General features: G+C 39.6%; 1 protein-coding gene across 1 annotated transcript in view; it reads left to right on the forward strand.

The window, feature by feature from the left end:
* The window catches only part of ATP1B3 (ATPase Na+/K+ transporting subunit beta 3), a gene marked incomplete at both ends in the record, with an annotated part of 42,421 nt that overhangs the window by 6,850 nt on the left and 14,686 nt on the right, over positions 1-20,885 (forward strand). Inside the window, one exon of the mRNA XM_084232029.1 lies at positions 17,467-17,595. Coding sequence (XP_084088155.1) covers positions 17,467-17,595 — 129 coding nt within the window. The remainder of the gene's footprint in view (positions 1-17,466; positions 17,596-20,885) is intronic.

Raw genomic sequence — 20,885 nt, forward strand, 5'->3', positions numbered from 1 at the left:
AACTCACTGCAATCAAATTATTTCTAAAGCTGCAGCTTTGATCATAGTACTCTCTATATCCAAAATTGTTTAGATCCCTGCTGCTTTCAGAAGGTGTCAGTAAATTCCAAGCCGCTTGGCTATCTAGGCTTATTCCATATTGGCTTATGGAAGTAAGTTTCCAACCTTATAATCTGTCATTTCCCACCTTACTCCTCATATTCCACATGTCATAACCAAATGAGTGTATCTGTGGCCCTGTGGTCTGGGGTACCCTGTTCATTCTCTGCTGCATAAATTCTTCCAAATTTCAGAGACCTAGGTTGAGTGCCATCTCTGCCATATGCCTTCTCTGATATGCTCAGGTAGCTATAATAAACACATTTATCTCTCATAACACCTAAAACTTTGTATCCTAAACTATAGTTTCATATGTATATAAAATTTTTATATGTTTATATAGGTATTTACCTCCTACTAGCTGGATATTTTCACAGAGCATGATATATATCTGCATTTTATATCCCTACAGCATCTAGCACATAGTAAGCACTTAACTACTTTGATAAACAGTTGCCATTTAATCCATTTCAGCTTGTGGTATACCTATTTGTTGTGCTAACATTGAGAGTATATTGGGTTAATTGGGATATTTGTGCATAAAGGCATGCTTGCCTTAGCTCACTCTGATTCTGCTCCCTTAAGCTTCTGATTCATTTTGAATTTTCTAAATACATGAAAGTAAAATTAAACTGTGGACATAAATGTATTTTTACTTGATAGATCTTAAAAGTATACCAATAGGGGCCTCCCTGGTGGCGCAAAGGGTTAGGATACAACCTATGAAGCTGTCTGCAGCCTCTGCAACATGAGTTCGAACCCCTAGACGGCCAGGGAGCAACCCACATGGCGTAGCAGACCTCTCCTGTCTCGCCTCCTGCTCCCCTCAGCAGTGTACTTCGTTCATTCTGCCTGTTCTGTTCCCCACTCTGTCTCTGGTGAATCCTCTCACCCCCACCACCCCCCCCCACACACACACACAAACACACACACACACCCCCTGCCTGTAGCCCAGCTCTTGTATGCATAAATAATCTTTAAAAAAAAAAAAAAAAAGTATACCAGTAGACTGGGGAAATGACCAGGCTAGAACTCAGAATATAGACCTAAATTCTAGTTACACATACCCATCTAAGCTTAGATAACTCATTATGTAACTTAATATCATCAGATGAAATCTGGTATTTTCTTTTCTGCTATAAGAGAAACTATGAGATTTAAATGTCACTTTGAAATGAAGAGGCTAATGTAAATACGCTTTAGAAAATGAGGCAGCAAACTGTCTTGTTTTCTTTTTTAAGGATTAGTTAACATTTTAGGTTTTGCAAGCCCATACTGTCCTGCTGTTGTTATAGCTTGAGAGTGGCCTTAAGCATATGTAAACTGAAGAGCTTAGCCATGTTTCATATTTCATTTACAAAATCTAGCAGCAGTCATGGTTTGCTGACATGCTCTAGAAGTTAGTGGATGTTGACTCAAGAAACCTGAACCTGGTCTTTAATGAGAGTTGGACTGTCTCTTGCCTTTGTTCTTTTCATATAACAAAAGTAACACTATTGTTTCTTTTTTTTTTTTTAAGATTTATTTATTTATACAAGAACCAGGTACAGGCCAGATGTGCGGGAAGGTGAGAGGATTCACCAGAGACAGAGCCGGGAACAGAACAGGCAGACTGACGAAATACACTGCTGAGGGAACAGCAGTGAGACAGGAGAGGTCTGATGCGCCATGTGGGTTTCTCCCTGGCCAGCCAGGGTTGAACCCGCGCTGCAGAGGCAGCGGACAGCTTCACAGTGCGATGCTCAACCACCTGCGCCACCAGGGAAGCCTTACAATATAGGTGTAATAAGTTCACAGTCATCCTCAGCTTCTTCCCTGAGGAACTGTTAACGTAATGCTTATTAAAATCTAGCATTGCAGTATATCTGCTTTTGATGAAGGTTTGGCAGTTTCTTAAAATGTAAATATATACCTACCCCATACCCAGCAGTTGTACTTGTTTACCCAAGAAAAACAAAAACATCACGTCCACAAAAATACCTGTACACACGTAGAGTAGCTCCAAACTGATAACAACCCAGGTGTCCATCAGCAGAATGGATAAACTAGTGGTTTGGAATTTGAATACTACTGAACAGTGAAAAGGAAAAAATTGCAGATATGCAAAATATGGATAGATCTCAGAATTAGGCTGAGCAAAGAGAAAATACATATTATATGATTTCATTTATATATGAAATCTATAACAAGCAATACTTACTATGCTGGAAAAATATGTTTTTTCCAGAATGGTATTTTTGTCCCTAGAGTGATAAACTTGGGGAGGACAATGAAAGAACTTTATGGTAATGTTCTGTATCTTTATAGGGCTTGGTAATGGTACATTGGAAATGTGTGTATTTCACTGAATGTAATTTTTTCCCTTCAAATTTTATTGATATACATGCTGAAGTGTTGAGGGGTAAAGTGTACTGACACCTGCAACGGGAAATACATTAATAAGATAGATGGTGAATCATATAGAACATTACCTATGGAATCTAGGTGGGTTTTCAAACATACACTTTTCTGCATTTATAAATATTCCCAATTGAATGTTGGACAAAGAAGAATGTGTGAATACATTGATGTTTCTCTTGATTGCCTTCTACCAATATGGAGTCTTTCCTGTGAATAATAGTTTTTCAGTTTTCCTTCCAGTTCTTTTTCAGTGCATTCATATATGTATGTATGTGCACGTTTGTGTGTATGTATATATGTGGTTAGTAACAGAAATGTATATCCTTTTACTCGCTTTGTCTTAACTATGTTTACATGTCAGTAATAAATTTCTCATTCTGTTGAATCATTGCCTCATTTTCCATAGTATAGAGATAATACATCCAATATATTTGTGTATATATATTTTTCTTTATAAATATATATATATGTTTTTTTGTGATGAAATTTATTTTCAACTTTTCTCTTAAAAATTGTTGAGTGGGGACCTCCCTGGTGGCACAGGGGTTAAAGTCTCATTACTATCAAGCTATTGGCAGCCACTGCAGCATGATTTCGATCCCCAGCCAGGGAGCTTCTGCACATGGCACAGCAGACCTCTCCTATTTCACCCGCTGCTCCCCTCAGCAGTGTATTTCAGTAGGTCCACCTGTTCTGTTCCCCACTCTGTCTCTGGTGAATCTTCTCAACCACTGCACCTCTTGTGTGCATAAATAAATAAAATAAATCTTTTAAAAAAAAATTGTTGAATGGGCACATGATGACCTCTCACCTCCAGCTTGCTGCTCCTCTTAGCAGTGTATTTCATAAATCTTTCTTGTTCAAAAAAAAATTGCTGAATGCATGTGTGAACTGTGTTTATCTAGGGTGGATACTGAGAAAAGGTATTGCCAGTTTATAGTATATGCTTATTTTTATTAATAGATTGCCCTCCAGGGGCCTACCTGGTGGCCTAGGAGTTAAGCCTCAGTACTGTCACTCCTACAGCCTGAGTTTGATCCCCAGCCAGGGGGCTAACTCACATATGGCACAGCAGACCTCTCCTGTCTTGCCCACTGCTCCCCTCAGCAGTGTATTTCAGTCAAGTCTGCCTGTTCTGCTTCCCACTCTGTCTCTGGTGAATCCTTTCCCCATCCCTCCCCAGCCCACACTTCCCAGTTCTTCTACACAAAAATAAATAAAAAAAGATTTCCTCCCAAAACCTGTACCAATTTATATTCCCATCAGCAGTGGGTGACAGTGCCTGATACCTTCAACTTTCTGATAGGATTATTATTTATTATGATGTTGTTATCACTTTTTAAAAATTTTTGCCAGTTCGATGAGATGCATCTGGTTACATTTTCAATTTCTCAGATAATTGCAACTGAACTTATTTTTGCATTTGCTCCGTTCCCAGTTCTTTATAGTAACTTGCTCATATATTTGCTTTTTTATCTCAAAAATTGTACTTGTTTTTAATTAACATACCAAATTTAACAATCTCCCATGGGGGGTTCCTAATCACTTAACCCAAAATATATTGAACAGTCAGTCCATTTCTTCATGGATTTGAATGGCCACTTTGTTACAGGCAAAAATCCATTTTATATGGATTCTTTCTTGGATATTGTGTTCCGTTTGTATCTCTAGTCCTGTGTCCTCATCACACTAAAATATATAAGTTAAATATAAAGAATAGAATAAAATGTGGGAGGGGCCTCCCTGCTGGCACAGGGGGTTAAGTCTCAGCACTGTGAAGCTATCAGTAGCCACTACAGGATGAGTTCCATCCCAGCCAGGGAGCTGACCCATATGGCCCAGTAGACCTCTCCTGTCTCATCTGCTGCTCCCCTCAGCACTGTATTTCGTAGATCCACCTTTTCTGTGCCCCACAATGTCTCTGGAGAATTCTCTCACCCCTCCCCCTGACACCTCCTCCCCCCCCCCCCCCCCCCCCCGCACCTCCAGCCTATACCTCAGCTTTGGTATGCATGCATAAATAAATTTTTTTTAAATATTTAAAATAAAATATGGGAAGTTTGTGAATGTACTGTCTATTCAGTTTTGGTATTTGTATAGTGCATGCCTAATAAAAACCATTTAGGTGGGCCTCCCCTGGTGGCGCAGCGGTTTGAGCGCTGGGCTGCGAGGCTGCCCGCAGCCTCTGCAGCGCCGGTTCCTTCCTCGGCCAACGGCGAGGGTCCCACAAAAAAAAAAAAAAAAATTTAGGTAACTTATGGAGTATACAAAAAGTAGTTTATGTACAGAAAAAGAATATTCCTTGAAAATGATTGGTTAGGGGATTGATTAGAAAAATGATGTAGTTGAAGTCATTTAGACAAATTGCCTCTTATTTTTAAAGATTTATTTATTTATTGCCCAAAAATAGATGACTGGATCAAGAAGATGTGGTACATATATACCATGGAATATTACTCAGCATTCAAAAAAGATAAACACATGCAATTTGCAGCAACATGGATGGCACTGGAAGGGATCATGCTCACTGAAATAAGCCAGAAAGAAAAAGAAAAATACCGGATGGTCTCACTCATAGCAGGAATCTAGAAAACTTAAATAAGGGACCAGGAAAATGAATAACTATAAGAAAGTGAAAATCAAAATCAACAAAAATCTATGTACCAGAGACACTTTTTGGGGGGAGGGAGGGGAGGGATTGGGGTCAAAATGGGGGGGTTGAAATTGTATGGGGAATATAAAAATAAAATTTATTATTAAAAAAAAAGATTTGTTTATTTATGCATACAGGAACTGGGGTACAGGCCAGAGGTGCGGGGGTGAGTGGTGAGAGGATTCACCAGAGACAGGTGGGAGCAGAACAGGCAGACTGATTGAAGTACCCTGCAGAGGGGAGCAGCGGGTGAGACAGGAGAGGTCTGCCTCAGCATGTGGGTTGCTCCCTGACCGGCTGGGATCAAACTCTTGCTGCAGAGCTGCAGATTGCTTCATAGTGCTGTGCTTAACCCCTTGTGCCACGAGGGAGGCCCCAAATTGCCTCTTTTAGAGGTAGAGCTCTGATTTACTTTTTGTAAACACTGATTTGAAGGCATTTATTTTCCTAAAAAAATTTTTTCAAATTTATTTGAAAACTGATTTTATTGGTCAAACTTAAATGATTTTGTAAGTCATACATGATTTGAGTTAGTGCATGTAAGACTGAATTTTCTTTGTTCTGCTTGGACTACATTATTAATTTAAATTTTGATTTAATATATTCACTTTGATTTTAGAGAATGTAGCCTCTATTTTTTAAGTTATTTTTAATTTTATTTGTTTATTTATTGGTAATTTAAGCCATGGTCTTTCTGGAGAAAATGGCCCAAGTTTGTAAAGACTATATTTTCTGGGGCCTCCCTGGGTGGCACAAGGGGTTAAATCGCAGCCACTGCAGCACCAGTTCCATCGAACCCACTCCCAACACCCAGCCCCCACCAGAGAGCTGACCCACATGGCCTCAGCGGACCTCTTCTGTCTTGCCCACTGCTCCCCTCAGCAGTGTATTTCAGTCAGTCCACCTGTTCTGCTCCCCACTCTGTTTCTGGTGAATCCTCATGATCCGCCCCCCCCCACACACACACTTCTGGCATGTACCCAAGTTCTTGTATGCAAAAATAAATAAAGCTTTGGGCCTCCCCGGTGGCGCAGTGGTTGAGCGCCAGGTTGCGAAGCTGCCCGCAGCCTCTGCAGTGCCTGTTCAATCCCCGGCTGCTCCCCAGCCACCGGAGGAGGGTCCCGCATGGCGCGCAGACCTCTCCTGTCGTCCGCTGCTCCCCTCAGCAGTGTGCTTTGGTCCTTCTTACTGCTCTGCTCCCCGCTCTGGTGAATTCTCTCACCCTCCCACGCTTCTGACTGTACCCAGTGCTTGTATGCATAAATAAATAAATAAATAAATAAATAAATAAATAAATCTATCTTTAGGGAGAAAATAAAAATAAATAATGCTTTAAAAAAAAGAATATATTTTCTGGTGACTGCAAAGTTCTACATATATTAGATAGTGGTTGTGTTTTTAAAATACTGCTCTTGTTATTGTTTACTCAATTTTTTTTAAAGGTTTTATACAAGAAACAGGGTACAGGCCAGAGGCGCAGGAGGGTGAAAGGATTCACCAGAGACAGAGTGGGGAGCAGAACAGGCAGAAGGACCAAAATACACTGCTGAGGGGAGCAGCAGGCGAGACAGGAGAGGTTTGCCAGGCCATGTGGGAATCGCCCTGGCTGGCTGGGAATCGAACCCACGCTGCAGAGGCTGTGGACAGCTTCACAGTACTGAGCTCACCCACTGCGCCACCAGGAAGGCCCCACAATTTGTATTTTTTGTGTTTTAATTTACTTTTTATTAATACAAAATATCTTCACCCTGTTAATGCTTCTTCACTTGAATTCTTATTTGCTCATAGTAATAATACCACATTTACGTTTCCTTCTGTTAGCCAAGGTCTACTTTATTCTCAACCATTATGTGTTGAAAGTGTGTTTTTCCTTCTATAAATTGTATTCAGTAAAAAAAAAAAAAAATCAGTTGGGTTTTTGGTAAGATTTATTTTATTTCTTTATTTATGCATACAAGAACTGGGGTGTAGGCCAGAGGTGCAAGCATGAGAGAATTCACCAGAGACGAGAGTGGGGAGCAGAACAGGCGTATCTACTGAAATACACTGCTGCGGGGAACAGCGGGCGAGACAGGAGAGGTCTGCTGTACCATGTGGTTCATTTCCCTGGCCCGGATCAAACTGGTGCTGCAGTGGCTGGAGATAGCTTGATAAAGCACTGAGCCTTAACCCCTTGCACCACCAGGGAGAACCCTCAGTTCAGTTAGATTTTTTAACCTCACTTTGACAATGTCTTTTATTTATAATTCATTACTATTAAGTTATTCCTGCCATATTGTTAAACAATTTTTTTTTTTACTTTTTATAAAATACAAACTAATAGTAGTAGAAGGAGATTATTGACTGCCTAGTGACTGCTGTGTGGAGTGCACAGGGGCACAAGGACCCTTCTTCAAGCAATCTAATGCTCTGTCTTTAGTGTAGTTGTGGTTTCTCGGGGTATCTGACCACCAAACTCATTGGGATTGTGCATTCGAAGTCAATAAAAGTTGTCATATGTAAATCTTTGTCAGATCTAATATGAGAAAGAAATTACAACCAACACTTGTTTAGATGCTACCAGTAAGTCTTTTTTTTTTTTTTTAAGATTTATTTATTTATTTGTTTGTTTGTTTGTTTATTTATTTATTTATTATACGAGCACTGGGTACAGTCAGAAGCGCAGGAGGGTGAGAGAACTAGCCAGAGCCAGAGCAGGGAGCAGAGGGCGGCAGGAGAGGTCTGTGCGCCATGTGGGACCCTCCTCTGGTGACTGGGGAGCAGCCGGGGATTGAACCAGCGCTGCAGAGGCTGCGGGCAGCTTCGCAACCCAGCGCTCAACTGCTGCGCCACCAGGGAGACCCCCTACCAGTAAGTCTTAATGGGCGTCTTTTTTCACCATTGTTCTGCATTTTTCCTCTGCCATAGATTCTTCAAGAAAACTTTAAAATATGAAAAAATTATATACATTTGTACTAATTTTTTTATGATTTGGTCTGTGAGCTTTGTCCTTTTTTTTTTTTTCCAATTAAATGTAAGTTTTTCTTGGCAAAACATAAAAAGGAGATTAAGACAGTAAGTAGTTAAAATCCAAATTGTCTTTGATTACATCCCCAAATCCCTACCTTCCTTTTTTAGAAGTAACCACTATTTATGAATTTGGTTTCTAAGTTTCTGGTCCTTTGACAATACTATGTATTTATAGATTTCTAGAATTCTGTAATTCTTGAATGTTTTAAATTTAAGCATGTTGTATGTATCATTTTGAGGTCACTTTCTGCCCCCAACACACACTGTATTTTACTTCTCTTTTAAACTATTATTTATAATTTTCTATCACACAGTTTATTTCTCCTTTGTTTTGTTTGAGGACATTTAGGTTGTTAGCAATCTTTTAGGTTTTTTTTTTAATTGGTGGTGGTGTTTTAATGTTTGTTTTTTCTGATACACTTCAAGTTTCTTTGTAATGAATAACCAGTTCATTCCAGTAGAATTTTGAGGGTGGTGGATTGAGTCCTTGTTTTTTTTGTTTTGTTTTGTTTTTTTGAATGATCTTTTAGTCCATGGTCATTTTTACTCAGCTTGAAATATATTACATTTTGGGCTAGTGTGAGATCCGTTATCATCATAATTTCTACCTCAAGTAACCTGACTATCTTTTTAGAAATTTTCTCATTTTTGGTTTTCAGAAATTTCACTTTCAGAAATTTCAGAGATCGAACTCCTGTGTCTAAGGTATAGTAGTTTCCACAAGCTTTGTTATTTCTTTGTACTTTCTTCCCCCTCCTCCCGTTTCTGATCTAATTCCTATTAGATTTGTTGATATACTGGCTTTGTCCCCTTTGTCTCAACAATTTTCACTTTCCTCCTCTTTTTGCCCTGTGTTGTAGATCACTTTGGATTGATCTTTCAGCTCTCTGAAATTTTCTTTACCTTGGCCAGTTCTCTGGGTTAACCCTTCTAAGTTTCGTTTTTTCAGCACCTTCATTGAAGGGTAATTGACACAGTATTTAAAGGGTACATCTTGAATTTCGACATATACACATATGTGCATGTACATACTATACTCATGAAAACTATCATCTAATCAGGATAATGAGCCAATTTATAACCCCCTAGATTTTCTCTTGCCCCTTTGTAATCCAGCTCTCTCTTCCAGCCTCCCCAGTCTTTAAGCAAAAATAGATCTGCTTTTTGACACATTAGTTTGTATTTTCTGAAAAGTTAAATACATGAAATCATACAGTGTATACTATTGGGAATGGCTTGTTTTATTCAGCATAATTACTTTGAGAAATAGTTCATGAGTAGTGTTCTCTGTTATCTATTCCAGACTTTGTTCATATGTTGACATGCACTTGGGTCATATGCTGTTTCAGTGATTACAGAACTGAATATTTATAAACCTTATCTATGAATATTTATAAACCTTATCTTCTGTGAATATGTGCTTTTTTTGTTTGTTTTTTGGTCAAATATCTAGGAATGAATTGGCTAAACCCCAGCATAGATACAGGTTGCTTACTTTAAAAAATGTCAGACTGTTTTCCAAAATACGGGGTTTTTTGTACATTCCCACTAGAAGTGTACAAGTTTGTACTCTTCTTTGGGGCCATTACTTGGTATAATCAAGTTTTTTAATTTCCCACACTCACTAGAGCGTGTATTGGTAGGTAGCTCATTGTGGTTTTGATTTGCCCTTCCCTGATGACTGAGGATGTTGAGCAGCTTTCCGTGAACTTATATTTGCATTCTTTACATCTTTGGGGAAGATTCTGTTCGAATTTTTTTACCCGTTTTTTAAAAATGTATTTTGTTGTAAGAGTCCTTCTTTATATATTCTAGATGCTAGTAAGTCCTTTATTGGTTACATGTTTTGCAAGCATTTCTCCCAATCTTTGGTTTGCTTTAAGTGTCTGAATTTTTCTTTAGCTTGATAAACTACTGTTTTAGAGTTACTCTTGCCACCACCTTTGTATTTTAATCATATTTGTTCCTGCCCCCTCACTGTTTGTCGTTGATTACTTTCTTTTAAAGATTTATTTATTTATGCATACAAGAACTGGGGGTGCTGGTGAGAGGACTCACCAGAGACAGAGTGGGGAACAGAACAGGTGGACTGACCTAAATACACTGCTGAGGGGAGCATTAGGTGAGACAGGAGAGGTTTGCTGTGCCATGTTGGGTAGCTCCCTGGCCAGCCAGGGATCGAACTTCTGCCACAGATAGCCTCACAGTGCTGTGCTTATTAACCCTTTGTGCCACCAGGGAGGCCCTCTTTATTCTTAAACTCTCCCACCATAGCATACAGGGATGTGTACATAGCATATGTAGCCAAGAGAGTTGGTTGAGGTGCGGAGACTCCTTTATGTTTTTGCCAACCCACCCACAACTTTGTCCAGATTTTCAGCCCTAGCACCCATGTGCCCTGCTCTTGTGTCAGGGTAGATCAGTATCTAGTACTGTTAGTAGTTGCCTGGAGCAGGAAATGTGTGCATTGTAGGTTGGAGCAAAGTTATGCTCACTTAACTGTTCCTGTAGTGGAATCATCTAGACTTTGACCTAGCATTACCTCCTGTTCTCTATCTTTGGTGAGCTAATTCATTTATTTCTGAGAGACTTATTCTTGTGAAGTCTCTTTCCTTCCTCCTCCTGCTAGAGGGGGTGGATTCTTTTTCCTTTTTTTTAAACCTCTGGCACTTGATGTCTTTAATTCTTCACACAGAGGCCTCCCTGGTGGCATATTGGTTAAGTCTCAGCACTTTGAAGCTATCCACAGCAGCACAAGTTCAAGCCCGGGCCAGGGAGGTGACCTACGTTGCACGGCAGACTTTATCTGTCTTCACCTGCTGTCCGCACAGCAGTGTATTTCAGCAGATCCACCTGTTCTACTCCCCTCTCTGTCTCTAGTGAATCCTCTCTGGCCTGCACCCCAGCTCTTTTATGCATAAATAAATCTTCAAAAAAAATTCTTCACACAACTGTCACTCTGAAACAGGACTCTTGAAGAGAAGAAACAAATTTTATTGTATGGAAATATTTAGCACCCAGAAATTTCTGTCATTCTCAATTAACAGGATGCTTGAACGATATGTTTTTCAGAGAATAGGAATTTTAACTATACAAGGTAACAGTCTCAGATTTCCAAGGAGTACAAGCCAGATAAGGTACCACATGGAGAGGTAGTCCTCTGGATGTTTTTCCTACTGGTGGGTTAATCTTAGACAGGTTTTTAAGTGTTGTTTAATCTTTATATTCCTGTAATTTTAATAAATATATAAAATGAGTTTGTTTATACATACACCTTTTATTATAAAATGCAGTATGTTCAGGCCTCCCTGGTGGCACAAGGGATTAAGCACAGCACTGTGCAGCTATCAGTAGCCACTGCAGCACGAGTTTGATTTCCCCACCAACCAGGGAGCTGCCCACATGGTGCTGCAGACCTCTCATGTCTCACCCGCTGCTCCCCTCAGCAGTGTATTTCATCAGTCTGCCTATTCTGTTCCCCGCTCTGTCTCTGGTGAATACACACACACACACACACACACACACACACTCTCTCTCTCTCTCTCTCTCTCTCTCTCTCTCTCTCTCTCTCTCTTCTGGCCTATACCCCAGTTCTTGTATGTATAAATAAATAACTCTTTAAATTTAAAAAATGGCAGTATATTCTCAGTAATTTCAGAAAATTTGCTTTTTGAATGGGGAAAGACTTTTTTTTAAACAAATAGTACTGGGACAACTAGATATCCACATGCAAAACAATGAAGCCGAACTCCTTTCTCACACCATGTACAAAAGTTCACTCAAAGTGGAACAAAGATCCAAACCTAAGAGCTTAAAACTATAAAATTCTTAGAAGAAAATATAGGTTCAAGTCTTCAAAAAGATCTTAATATACAGTTCTCCCAAGAGAAACAAAGATCAATAAGCTCATGAAAAGATGTTCAACATCATTAGCCATTAGGGAAATGTAAATTTGACCCACAATGAAATACTACATCCCACCCTCTAGGATGGCTGTATGAAAAGACAATAAGAAATGTTGATGAGGCTGTGGGGAAATTGGAACCCTGCTGGTGGGAATGTAGAACGCTACAGCTGCTTTGGAAAATAGTCTGGCAGTTACTCAAAAGGCTAAACATAAGAGTTACCATATGATCTAACAGTTCTACCCACAGGTAAATGGAATGTAAATTATGCCTCACTGAGTCATTTTTAAAAATTCAAACATACAAAGGATTTTAAACTTTCTTTTCTTTTTAAAAATTATACTTGCCCCTGCTTTAAATTTTTAAAAACTAAACAGTGCAAGATTTATCCAAGGAGAAGTAGTTTGTGATCATCAAAATTCATTGAGGAGAGGACATTATTTTCTGGTTCCTCAGATAACTAGAAGTTTGCAGTAGTAGTGCATCAGGTCACAGGGTCTCAAAAATGTCGAGTTGGCTGTGCATGTCCAGTCTTTGATGAAGCCTAATGAAGCCTCCTGTTTCCAGATTATGTGTGCTGGTGTTATAAGTAATTTTTATTTGTCCCAGGTTTCTGGCACAGAGCCAAAAATACCAGGTGGAATTTCCTGAGTGATGGTAGGAGCACCTTTTTTATGCTAATGCTGTGCTTTTGGTAAAACCCTAGATTGTTTCTTCGACATGGGGCCTTTTTCCCCAGAAAGACCAGACCTGTTATTAGAGTGTAGGGAGATTGGGTTCATTCACATGGCCAATGATTTGATCAATCATACCCACTTAATGAAACTGCTATGAAGACTCTGGGCACCAGTTTAGTAGAGCTTCCATGTTGAATACCACATTGATGTGCTGGAAGGGTGATATGCCCTGACACTGGTGAGGAGGGGACGGACACAGGGACCTACTTTTCCCCCCAAACCCCCAACCTCCTAGATAATAAATTACAGTCCTTCTATAGTGCTTTCCCGAGCTCCACAAATAATTCTAATAAATCATCAAACTAGGGGGCAATGGGAATTTCAAAGATTGGTAACCAGTTGTTCTCAAGTTTGGGTGGCATCTGAAGTGAGCATATTCTTGTGGCGGACTGATTCCTGAACTAATTGGAGTCTTCTTGTTCAAGGGTTGATGTGTAGAACTGAATTATTAGATACCCATTTGAGGTTGAAAAGTTAACTAGATAAAACCATTTATTCCTGCTTAGTTTCACTTGTAGAATTCATATGTTAGACCTTAATGTTAAAACAGTTTTCTGATAGTAAAGCGCAGTTGAGTAGGTTAAACATTAAACCTTAGGTTTAGGGCCTTCTCTGGTAGCCTAGGAGTTAAGTCTCAGTGCTACCACCACTGTGGCCTTAGTTGGATTCCTAGTCACATATGGTGCAGGAGACCTCTTGGTCTCTCCTGTTCTGCTCCTCACTCTGTCTATGTGAATCCTCTCACCCCCTCACCTCTGGCCTACACCCCAGATCTTCTACCAAAAAAAAATAAATAAATCTTAAGTTTAGCCTTAAGGGCTGGTTGCAGTATCGTTGCAAAAATGTTTCTAGAGGGCTGGGTCCCTGGTAGCTGGTGCAAGGGGTTAAATCTCAGCACAATGAAGTTAGCAGCAGCTGTAGCTCCCCTGCCAGGGAGCTGAGCCACATGGTTCATCATACCTCTCCTGTCTCATCTGATGCTCCCCTCAGCAGTTTATTTCAGTAGATCTGCCTGTTCTGCTCCCCACTCTGTCTCTAGTGAATCCTCTCAAGCCCTCCCCCCCATACACACACCACACCCACCCACCCCGCCTATACACCAGTGATTAGATGCATAAATTAAAATAATTTTTTTTAAAAGTTTCTAGATTGTTTTTGTGTCATCAAATAAATCTCCTGGCTTTTATCTTGCTTTCTGTAACATGAATAATGTTTTTGTTTTTTTTGTTTTTTTTGTTTTTTTCCCCCAGATGGGAGTAGATTAAGGATACTAGGGAGCAGGAAAGTGGTCAGGCAGTATATAAGCCAAGTCTTGATTCTAGCATAGCCCCTGCTGCACTGCCTACAGCAGCACCTATTATACCAGAGTCCCATCACCAAAAATGAGAGTGGGAAGGGATTTTAAAATAGGGACTCCTCAGGCCTCCCCGGTGGCGCAGCGGTTGAGCGCTGGCTTGCAAACCTGCCCCCAGCCTCTGCAGCACCGGTTTGATCCCCGGCTGCTCCCCTGCCACTGGAGGAGGGTCCTACTTGGCGTGCAGACCTCTCCTGGGGCCCACTGCTCCCCTCAACGGTGTACTTTGGTCATTCTGCCTGCTCTGCTCCCTGCTCTGGCTCTGGTGAGTTCTCTTACCCTCCCGTGCTTCTGACTGTACCCAGTGCTTATATAAATAAATAAATAAATAAATCTTAAAAAATAAAATAAAATAGGGACTCCTCAAGGAAGAGAAATGAAGAAAGTGGAGGTGGGTCAATTGCTGTTAGGGTGGGCGAAAGTTTTTAGTCACTTGACAGTTCCTCTGTTGTGTGCCCTTCGATCTCAGCGTGGAAGTATAATACAAAGTAGCAGTTGTTGTGCTTCTCTGACAGTGTGATCATGCAGAATTGCCAATTATAGCATTAAACTTTTTCCAGAGTAATTATTTTGAGTGTCTTTTGGTAATTTTGTTGATGTACAACTATTTAAAAATAATGATGTTTCTTCATAGTTGAATCCATATGTCTTTAGCTAGTTAATAACATAAGGAAATTCTTGATAAGCTGGGGAACATTAGTTATAGAATAAACACTGTTCAGGCCTCGTTGTTTCCTGTTTAACACAAAGACAAAGTTCTCTGCACTGCTGCGTACTACCGAGGGTGACTCACCCTAGTTTGATCCCTGTCATTGTGTTAAACCTGTCATCAAATTGCCTGAGTAACTGCAAGTTTATATAAAGACAGAAATTTAGACAGCTTAATGTGAGTTTTTTTGTTTTTTGGTTTTTTATCCTTCCTCCTGTGGATGTGTTTGGTTTATTTTTTTGTTTATTTTTTTATATAATTCTTACATCATTTTTCATTTTTGCACAATGTATGCATTATCATTTTGGTTATATTGCCCACACAGTTGCATTCCCCCCCCCCCCTTATTTTGACCCTAGTCCTTCCAATGTGAGGTTTTTTTAAAAAAAAATTTATTGTGCATACCAGAAGCATGGTGTAGGCCAGATGGTGGAGGGGGGGCTCCCCAGGGGGGCCCTACTGCAACTGAATGTTTTCAAGTGTCAGGTTTGGAATCTGTCGGAAGGATCTTAACTCAGAACTCTCTTCTGTACTGAATATTTCTTATTTCCTTTCTTTACACTCCCTCCATTCGAGGTTGACTCAATGGCTGTGAGTATATGGCATTGGATTTAGGACATGGCTATTAATTTCTGCATCTGTTTTACAAATGTAACTCTTTATAGTAGGCTTTTAACACTTTTTCTTTGTGTAATGGTTCTTTAGAAGCAGAATTTGATCCAGCTTGTTCACGTGTGCTATATGTGTTTTATAACTGTTTTCCATATTTCATTTGTTACTTTTCCTAGAAAAAAATTTTTTATAAAGATTGATTTATTCATTTACACAAGAACCAGGGTATAGGCCAGATGTGTGGGAGGGTGAGAGGATTCACCAGACAGAGCCGGGAACAGAACAGGCAGACTGACTGAAATACACTGCTGAGGGGAGCAGCGGGTGAGACAGGAGAGGTCTGCAGCACCATGTGGGACCCTCGCCGGCAAGCCGGGATCGAACCCGTGGCGCTCAACCGCCTGCGCCACCAAGGGAGGCCCACTTTTCCTAGAAATTTAAAAGCAGATTATGCAATTTATTTTGAGATGACTTAAAAACATGGCTAAATAATTATACTCATCACTTCATTTCAGACTTTTCCAGTTTAATATCTTCTACATGGCTTCACAAACTATTATAGCCACACTCTGTGTGTTTTTGTGCGATTTTATTGGAACACAGTCTGATCGTGGTCTGCTATATGTGGGATTTTATCCACTCATTACTACAAATATCTAGATATGAAAGAATCATTTCATGATTCTTCTGTATCTTTTTCTTTTCATTTCCCTTTGTGGTAAACTGATCATTTCTTTGAGATTGGTCTACCTTTTCTTTTTCTGCAACAGGATCGCAGTGTGTGGTAGGAAGGTGATGCTGTCTGAAGGTGACATGCTGCCCTCCTTCCTTCTGTCCTCTCGCTTCCTATTTTGGCCTCCTGGTAATTGGGGTGGTGGAGGTGGGGGATGGTAGGGCGGCTAGTCTATACTAAAACGAAATTATTTTACCTGAGGGGGTGGGGGGGGGGCCAGTTCCTGGCCTGCAATTAAGAAATAAAAAGTTTATCCAACTTTTAGGTATAATCTGTTTTGGGCTTATGGGATCTTCTGAGAATAAGAAAAGGCTAGACTGGGAAATAAAACTAATGGTAATTCAACTCAGGGAAATTAAATGTTCTTCATTCATTACTGCCTTATCTGGGGATTATTTAATCTTTCATCAATTTTAAACATTTTATATTGTGTGATTTTAACAATATATCCTAATTATAATTTTGATGGTGATTACTTCTGATGTTAGAACGTTGAATGTAGACATTTGAGAAAAGGAATTGGTTTTAGATGTTCCCAAAATAAATCACTGGGTTTGGATAGATTTGTCTTAGTTTCTCCAGATTGTGATGGGAAAGATGCTGACACTGCCAAATCTTGATTTGTGCTGCTTAGCAGTAGACTTGTGAAGTCACTGATTTGGGGTTTTTGTTACTGATCTTGCCCCTCTGGACTTCTGCATGAGCCTTCAACTCAACCAGTGTTTCTTGAACTTTATTCATTGAATGCCATCTTCTTGATTTGCCTTCTCTGTACTTTCCTTGGCTATATTTTTAATCAACTCAGTTTTTAAAACTTAAAGTTATGCAAATAATGGCTGGGAGATATGGGATCAATGCATTAACTCTTTTCTATTTGGCACTTAAGGGAACATGTACATGTTCGGTACTTTGTCCCCAATCTAAAGTTTTCTTTCTAAAGGCCATCAAGTCCATTTTGGGAAACACTTCCCTGTGTGCTAGAAAATAAATCTTTGACCTTGAATTTGAGATTTCTGATTTAACTGATATAAAACTAGTACTAAAAGCTACTTCTGTACCTGGAAATACCAGAGGAGAGAAAGGGTCATGAGCTGGGTGGGTGCTTCAAAGTATAGAGGCACTTGACTGTGCATGGCAAAGCTTGGAGTCCTAGCCTTGCAGTGGTTGGTTTGTTTTTTTAAGCTGGTATCTGTGTCTCTCACCCACAATGTATTTGTGTATCTCAAATTTTCATAAATTTTATTTTTCTTTACAGGTTTGATCTTGCTCTTTTACCTAGTCTTTTATGTGTTCCTGGCTGCACTCTTCACATTCACGATGTGGGCTATGCTTCAGACTCTGAATGATGAGGTTCCAAAATACCGAGATCAGATTCCTAGTCCAGGTAATTATGTTGCAGTTATCTTGACTTTTAACAACATTAGGTTATTTCTTTACACCATAATTCTGATTTCTATAGCAGATAGAAAGTAAGTCATTAAATCTTGGAATTAGAGGATGTGAAATTTTTTTTTAATATTTAAGTATTAACTTAAAGATCTTCAAACTTATGGGCTGGATCAACAGGAGTCTTTTGCCAGAAGCAAGCAGAAATGAATATTGAGAATTATACTGAAACAGGTTTTTTCAATAACCATATTTTTTAAATGCCATCATTTCAATATTACCTGGTAAGTTTTAAATACTAGTTTTAGGGCCTCCCTTGGTGGCGCAGGCAGTTGAGTGCAGCTCTGTGAAGCTGTCCACAGCCTCTGTGGCATGAGTTTGATCCAGGCCAGCTGGTGAGATTCCCACATGGTGCAGCAGACCTCTCCTGCCTCGCCCATTGCTCCCCTCAGCAGTGTATGTATTTCAGTCTGCCTGTCCTGTTCCCCACTCTGTCTCTGGTGAATCCTCTCACCCTCCCACACATATGGCCCTTACCCCGGTTCTTGTATGCATGAATAAATAAATCTTAATTAGTAAATAAAATACTAGTTTTAACAGATACATACAGCACAAACACTGCTCATGTACACCCCTCCTAACACATACTAGCAGGTCCCAGCACGCACACACTATCATCCCAGTGGTTTAAATTGGAAGGAGACAAGAATTACTTTATTCTGTTGTTGATCTTGATTTTGGGCAAGGAATTGCATGAACTAGTCAGCAGTGCAGCTGTACTGCCCGTTTCTCCCATGGTTTTTTACTTAAGCGTTTCAAATAGACTCTTAAGCATTAGATGCTAGGGCTCCAAGACCACTGCTAGGTAAGATCTAGGAAGTTGAGCATCAGAAATGCAGTTTCAGACAGCTAGGTGTTAAGACAAAATTTTTGTAAATTGAATCATTTAAAAATCCCCTTAGAAATTAGTCATGTAAGGCCTCCCCTGGTAGCGCAGTGGTTGAGTGCTGGGCTGTGAAGCTGCCCACAGCCTCTGCAGCGCCGGTTCAATCCCCGGCTACCGGCGAGGGTCCCACATGGCGCGCAGACCTCTCCTGCCATGCCCGCTGCTCCTGTCAGCAGTGTCCTCTGTCTCTCTGCCTATTCTGTTTCCCACTCTGGCTCTGGTGAATTCTCTCACCCTCCCACGCTTCTGACTGTACCCAGTGCTTGTATAAATAAATACATCTTTTTTAAAAAAATAATTAAAAAAAGAAATTAGTCATGTAAAAAAATGCGGTTTCTTTTTTATAAAGAATAGACCTCTTCAATTTGGAAGTCTGGATTTTGTTTGTTTTTTAAATCAGATTGTTTTATGGTTGAGTTTTTCTTCAAGTCGAATGTTTTTATACAGTTACGTGCAATTTTTTATTTTTTTACTGGCAATATATTATATCTTGTTACTGCTATAAAACCTTAAAAATAAGAAAAAGCAATCTCAGATGTAGACAGGCGGTCATGTCATATACTGGTTCATCAGAGGTGTTATTCTATATTAAACACTTAAAAATCAGAAAAGTATTACTATTTTTATTGTGATTTAGCAGTGGAAAGGAAACTAGACCTATAGGATCATCTAAATCTAAGTGATCTGATACTTTGATGTGGTAGGTGAGTGGGGAGTTTAATCAGAGACCCCTGTGCATGGAGGTGAAGACATGCTCTGCTGTTTAGCATCATCATGTCCTTTTGGGTAGTATTGATTCTAGTAACTCAAGAACCTTTCAAATCAAACTGGGTCGCTACATGCAAAAGAATGAAGCTTGACCACTACCTCACACCATACACAAAAATCAACTCAAAATGGATTAAAGAACTAGACATAAGACCTGAAACCATAAAATACATAGAAGGAAATATAGGCCAAACACTACGTGATATTCACATCAAAGACATCTTTACAGACACATCACCCAAAGCAGTGATAGTGAAGGCAAAGATAAACAGCTGGGACTCCATCAAATTAAAGAGCTTCTGCACAGCAAAAGAGACATTAACAAAAACAAAGAGAAACCCCACCAACTGAGAGAACATTTTTGCACACAACACTAATGATAAAGGACTGATCACAAAAATCTGCAAAGAGCTGATGAGACTCAACAACAACAAAGAAAATAATCCAGTCAAAAAATGGGCAGAAGAGCTAAAAAGAAACTTCTCTGAAAAGGAAATGCAAATGGCCAACAGGCATATGAAAAAATGTTCGACATCACTTGTAATCAGGGAAATGCAAATCAAAACTACCATGAGATACCATCTTACACCAGTGAGAATGGCACATATTAAAAAAACTAGCAACAACAAATGTTGGCGAGGGTGTGGAGAAAAAGGAACTCTTCTGCACTGTTGGTGGGAGTGCAAACTGGTCCAACCACTATGGAGAGCAGTGTGGAGATTTCTGGACCTACTAAACATAGAGCTTCCATATGATCCAGCAATTCCACTCCTAGGTATTTACCCAAAGGACACAGAAACATCAATTCCAAAGAGCACCTGCACCCCTATGTTTATAGCAGCACTATTTACAATAGCTAAGCTTTGGAAACAGCCCAAATGCCCAAAAATAGATGACTGGATCAAGAAGATGTGGTGCATATATACTTCTTGATCCAGTCATCTATACCATGGAATATTACTCAGCATTCAAAAAAGATAAACACATGCAATTTGCAGCAACATGGATGGAGCTGGAAGGGATCATGCTCAGCGAAATAAACCAGAAAGAAAAAGAAAAATACCGGATGGTCTCACTCATAGCAGGAATCTAGAAAACTTAAATAAGGGACCAGGAAAATGAATAACTATAAGAAAGTGAAAATCAAAATCAACAAAAAAACTATGAACCAGAGACACTCTATGTGGGGTGGGGGGCGGGGAGGGGAGGGATTGGGGTCAAAATAAGGGGGTTGCAATTGTATGTGGAATATAAAAATAAAATTTATTATTAAAAAAAATTTAAAAAAAAGAACCTTTCAAATCAACACAGGAAATCATTTAGGACTTCAAAGGAACTGGATCTGATCTAAAAAGCATTAGATGTCATTGAGCAACAATTTTAATTTTCAGATTCAATGAAAGGCATATCTATAATAACTGACATGGGTAATATTTAGAAACTAGTAAAAAGTTTAGGATTATTTTAAGAGTCTCATGTTCTACCAAATGAGTTAGCCAGACATTTTAGGATTATCTTAAATCGCATGTGCATTAATTCAAAATGAACTAATGATCTATTTCTGGGCCTCCCTG

This window comes from Talpa europaea (assembly GCF_964194135.1).
Source record: "Talpa europaea genome assembly, chromosome: 4".
Taxonomy (NCBI): domain Eukaryota; kingdom Metazoa; phylum Chordata; class Mammalia; order Eulipotyphla; family Talpidae; genus Talpa; species Talpa europaea.